The sequence below is a fragment of the Carex rostrata genome, chromosome 2 (genome assembly GCF_964058835.1).
Source record: "Carex rostrata chromosome 2, lpCarRost1.2, whole genome shotgun sequence".
Taxonomy (NCBI): Eukaryota; Viridiplantae; Streptophyta; class Magnoliopsida; order Poales; family Cyperaceae; genus Carex; species Carex rostrata.
The window spans coordinates 5,812,298-5,818,201 of record NC_135919.1 but is presented as its reverse complement, the minus strand read 5'-3'; the positions used below and the strand labels follow the sequence as shown (position 1 = coordinate 5,818,201).

The 5,904-nt window shown below is 33.3% G+C and overlaps 1 protein-coding gene across 1 annotated transcript; it reads left to right on the top strand.

The window, feature by feature from the left end:
• Window positions 1-202: 202 nt before the first annotated feature.
• LOC144571130 (adenine phosphoribosyltransferase 3-like) lies at window positions 203-5,644 on the top strand. Its single transcript, XM_078320473.1, has 6 exons — window positions 203-472; window positions 573-683; window positions 4,406-4,498; window positions 4,737-4,886; window positions 5,002-5,060; window positions 5,336-5,644. The coding sequence occupies exons 1-6, from the start codon at window positions 388-390 to the stop codon at window positions 5,387-5,389; spliced, it is 552 nt and encodes a 183-aa protein (XP_078176599.1). The 5' UTR covers window positions 203-387; the 3' UTR covers window positions 5,390-5,644.
• The last annotated feature ends 260 nt before the right edge of the window (window positions 5,645-5,904 follow it).

Here is a 5,904-nt window from a genome sequence, read left to right as displayed (position 1 = left end):
TCTTACTCATTCAAATATAGCCATCTATATATTATATTATAATCCCGTAACAAACTAAAACTACCATCGCGTAAAAGTTTGTATGAGGACACAAGACTGAAGACATTTTCCATTTATAAAAAAAATGCAAAAAGGAAAAAAAGGCGTAGGGGATCTGTTATAAAAAGACCAAGAGAGCAAAATGCCAACCCCCCCTCACCCCCTGTTTCCCTCTCAATTAATTAAATTCTCCTCTTTTGACTCCTGTTTCTCGTAAACCGTGCGCTCTCTCTCTCCTTCTTCTTCTTCTTCTCCTCCTACTAATAGCAAAGTGAAAGTGAAAGTGAAGTAACCAACCCTTTATCTATTCTCTCATCAGAGATAGAGAGAGTAGTAGAGAGTAGACAGATGGCTGCCCCAATTGAAGAAAAGGATCCACGCATAGAAGGGATAGCCTCTTCTATCCGAGTTGTACCTCATATTCCCAAAGGAGGTATATATATGTTATAAAAAAGAAAAAAATTTATGATCGATAGATAGACTAATTAAGACCATTATCATTGTTTTATTTTGTTGTTGTTGTGAAATTTCAGGGATTATGTTTCAAGATATCACAACGTTGCTTCTAGACCCAAAGGTGTTCAGAGACACAGTTGATTTGTTTATCGAGAGATACAGAGGAAAGGATATCTCAGCTGTAGCAGGTAAGCCGGTAACACAACACAAATTAATTTCCTTTAAATTAATTGTTACCACTAATTCCACTTTGAAATTTGAATGTGGGTCATGGTCATGGGCCCTTGCCCGTATGATGAATTTGTGTAATAGCGAGATTCATTGAGGTAAAGACTTTAAAGAGATGTGATGAATGATGATATCCTTCCTATAGGATTAATTAGGATCCTAGGGAGAAAAATTGTGGTAGCTTTTTGGAGACTTGAGAGAACTTTATTTATTGAGTCAAGTGGTAGTGGTAGTGGTAGGGCTATTTCTTTGACTATAAACCCTCCCTCCCTCCCTCCCTGTGGGTAGCATTAATGATTCCTGTCCCTCATTTGCTCTCCTCACCTATACCTCCCAACACCACCCTACCTGAACCTCATCATTCAATTCAATTCAATTCAATCAATTATCAATGTTTCTTGCCTTTTCTTCTTCTTTTTCTTCATTTCCTCCCTCTTTTTCTTTCCTTCTCCAAACTTCATTCCTCTTATATGTTTCATCCTTTTCTTTTTCAAGTGGATAATATTAATTCATTCATATTTGCAATGCTCTTTTTAAACCTTGATTGCTACAAATTTTATATATCATTTATTGCCCTAGTTCATCATGTAAGATCCTCCTTTTATATCATTTATTGCCCCACCAATTTTAATTTTAATATAAACATCTTTCTTTCAAGTGTTTTAATCACCGGGTGAAATTGTATATATCTTGTCGAATTAGGGACAAGTTGTAGAGCTCTAAGAATTATATGTTGAGTGAGATGGTGATTGACACAGACATTTTTGCACTATGGTCCCCCACAGTTTTCTTAATTTCAAGCTGAGCTTTTATAATCACTGTTGATGGACCCTTTTTTTTGTTCCATTTCTCTGTTGCTTGTTCTTTTCAATACCTGTTTTAGATTTGGTAGGTACAACTGCGATTCTACTGTCAAATCCTTGCATTAATGACTCCAAACTCTCTATGACTATATCAAGATTGAGTGTGATTTAATCAAACCCTGCATATTACTATTAGCGTGCGGAGCCGGAGCCGGAGCGGTACCAAAATTATTGGACACCGGATAACATTCTTGCTAGCTAGCTTTCAGTATATTATTCAACTAAAATAACCATCAATGAATCTATCTTTCTATAACGTTTAATAAATGTTTCTACCATGCATGTTCTTCAAATAAACAACTCTTTGACTATTTCAAATAAATTTCAGCTTTTCCACTATTATAAAATAATATTTAATTCCATGCCCGAAACCCACTTAAGCTGTGAATTTATCACAAAGTTCATTCTTGCTGCTTCCATAGATGGAAATCTCTACTTTTAATGTATTTCTATATTTTTATTTTGCTTTTGTTATTATATTCATTCATGTTATATAAGAGTATTTGAAACTTAATCTAATGTTGCCATTACATTATAGGTGGTAGCTGTATAGGCAACACAAATTTGTTTACTTGCACATTTCCTTAATACTCGTAACATAGTATATTATGTTTCTATGTTGCCTTAGATTATTTTTGTTGGCTAATAGTTAAATTATTATTCTTATTTTATTTTATCTTTTGGCAGAGTGAAAATGTATGTTTCAACACAATCATTCTATAAATTATACTTTTAATGAGCTATAATTCTTATTTCTTTCTTCGTTTAAAGAAAATTGAGGAACAATCATTCTTATCCTTACCACAAGTTGTAATTGTTAAACATATTTTGCTGGTGTGAATTGTGATTGCACATGCATAATGACCTTAAATAATATACTTCCTGGACATAAGAAAGTGGGCTTTTAGCTCTTGATGTAAGCCTAGAATCATCTCTAGAGGGCTAGGCTTGTCTTCTTTGATTATTTTTATCAAAATAGGTCGTTAAGGATGAGGTGTGATTAATTAGGTCATCAGCCATGCTCATTTTTTTTAGTAAATAAGATAGTATTTGGTTGTACTTGTTTGACATTGAGTGATAGATTCAAACATTCTGTTGCCTGTCGGTTTTGTCATTATCTCTGTTTTACAAAGTTCTTTGTTTTGTCGGAATATTTATTTGCATGATTCTATTGAGAGGACTTTACATAAATAAAATACTGATCAAAATTTAGCAAGTTTAAATATAGTGATTTGCATGTGGAATAAATTAAATAAAATTAAAGACAAGTTTGAATGATTTTGATTCGTGTCATCATGTTGAAAGTTAACTGCTTATGCATCCGTAAAATTTGACCACAAACAAAAGTATGGAATTCCTCTCTAGTGGCATGTTTGTTGATCAAATGGTAATTGGTTGGAAAAGAAAAGTAGCACCATAATGCTCAACAATATCTCATGCCAATATTTAAAATATTCATACTTCGTGGGAATTTGTATGAAAAATAACTTGAAGAAGAAACTTCTTTCAACTTCTTTTGTTTTTGCCAATCTCTTCCATGTGTAAACTGAGTAAAAAGAGCCCACAGTTTTTTTCTCATTCCTTGTGCTATGAAGAGAGTAATTATTTTGAACAGGCTTAGTAACCACCTCCTTTATTACCTCAGCCTCTAAATACTCCCACTCAGTTTTGGATGCATCTTGGATTGGACATTTAGATATTACACAAAGCACACTCAGCTAACACATTTGTGAATTTTAATATGAAACAACTTTGCAGCTGTCACACATTTTTATGAAAGCAAAACATGTTTTAACTTCCGACAATCATTGTTTTAATCTTTTGGATTCGTTATCCAAACCCCAAAATGCACACTTAGTTATTTCACAATGCAATACTCGGGTATTGTACAATAACACTTATCTATTTCATAACTCACACTTCCTATTTTGAACTTTCATATCATTGTCTGGATGCCCTATATACAACTTTACTATTACTTAATGCACGCTTGACTAATATACAATGCACTTATGCACACCAGACTATGGCAGAATGAACACTTCCCTATTTAGTTTTTTTTTTTTTTACAATGTTGGTATAAAACAATTAAGGTGTGTTTAGGATGAGAACTTAGACGATAATTATAATATTCCTGTTGCTAAATCATAATTAACTAGGCCATCAAGTCTCTTCAATAAAAAATATACAATAATTAAGTCCAAGTGCCAATCTTTTTCTGCTTCAAATTTCTAATTGTAGTCATTAATTTGGGTCTGGTCAAACACTTTGATTTAGTTATGGTTAGAAAATGACAAGTATATTTTTAATTAGTAAAAAGGCTTCAGAATTTTAATAACAAAATTTCTAACATCCTTCGACTTGCATACATCTAATGAAGCTCACGTGTGGTATGTAAAAAAGAAATTGAAAAGAAGCAAACTTTTAGTATAATTCTTGTTTGGTAATATTTATTTGGAAATTACAGCATGGGGTCATTTACTCCTTTAGGTTATATGTTTCTCCTGAAAATGACCAGAGCAGATCAGTTCAACATTTAGTTTCCTTTTGGGTGTATTATTTTTGGTCCGAGAAGAAAATTTTGTGGTCAACTTAAATCAGCTTTTTGTGTTTTTTCGACGAAGTAAGCAGTTATTATTTTTTAGATCAGGATTCTTGCTTCTTATTTTAAAGTTAATACAAAGAGATATTGATGTTGACAATTATAGTGCTAATGTTTTGAACCTCAGTTTTACAATAACACTGTCCCTATTTTGTCAGTTTTCTTAATTTTAAATAAATTGTTAATTTTTTTACCATTCATTTCCTTAATTTTATAGGTATTGAAGCAAGAGGATTTATTTTTGGTCCTCCCATTGCTCTTGCCATTGGTGCCAAGTTCATTCCTTTGAGAAAACCGCGAAAATTGCCTGGTAATCAGCAAATTATACTCTTGGTAACTTTTTTTGTAAAGTTTTAGAATAATAAAATACTAGGCTTACTGAATTTTTTTCTTGTTTAGGAAAGGCCGTAAGTAAATTAATTTGGTCACATAAATGCAAACATTTGCTTAACAAACAAGAGGTGGAATGATGCATGGGCCTCGTAAAAGAGGATAATTGGGTCAATTATGCAAGAAACTAATTTAAGCATGTGTGGTAATGCATATAGGCGAGGTGATATCTGAAGAATATGTGCTAGAGTATGGCCGGGATTGTCTAGAGATGCATATCGGTGCAGTTCAACCGGGAGAGCATGTCTTGGTTGTAGATGACTTGATTGCCACCGGTGGAACCATTTGTGCTGCCATTAGCCTTCTTGGTTTGTTTTTTAAGGAAGAAATGATTAGTTACAGCTCAAAATAAAAATAATAACAAATTTTTGCTTTTGGAGGTTTCTAAACACATTTATTTTATTGTTCTTATTTTTACTACAGAGAGAGCAGGGGCAGAGGTAGTTGAATGTGCATGTGTGGTTGAACTTCCTGGCTTAAAGGTTAGAATAGTATGTTTTCCAATCATTTTATTATACAATTTTCACAAATATAGATGCTATCTTTTGTTGATTTATGCTAAGTTTCCCATGTTATATTTAAATTTTAATAATAGCATCATGACATTTTTCTGGCACAATACTGAAACCTTAAAATGAATTTGAGTTTGTGCAACATCACTTGACTAATTGTAATTTGAGTTTGTGAAATAGGATTGATGGATAATCAATCTTGTCGGGTTATTCCTTATTATGCCTTTTTTTCTGATGAATTTCAGGGCCGCGAAAGGTTGAAGGATACACCGCTTTATGTTCTTGTGGAATCTCCCTAAAATTGTCGGTGCCATTTTCGAAGAGAGTTACAACCGTTTTGCGTTGTAAATTGCCTTGTTTTGTAACTGTAGTTGAGAACTTGCTTCGATTAATTGCTTATTCTCTCAGTTTTATTATTCTAAGCATTCTTCCAAAGTTTTATTGATGGGGTGTTCAAGTGTGTGCTTCAGAGGTTGGAGGAAAGGGAAGAAACTGAGAAAGTAAAACTGTTTACACCTAAATTATGATCCATAGAATTTTACAAAAAATATCAAGTAATTCACCTCATTTCTCAATTTCTAAGCATTGATTTTATAGTTAGGATTGTAGTTGAGAGTTGCACGGCTCAAGGGCGAGTAAAAGTTAGCCCATAAAAGCCCAAAATACGATCCATTGATTGGGCGTTTTTCTTTCCTGGGCTAACCTGCAGGCAGGCCCCCACGCCACGCCACGTCTCTGAGAAAACAATTTCCCAGGCTCGGAAAAAAGCTTAGAATAATAAAACTCGGCCTGTCATTTGTGTCAAAAATACTTA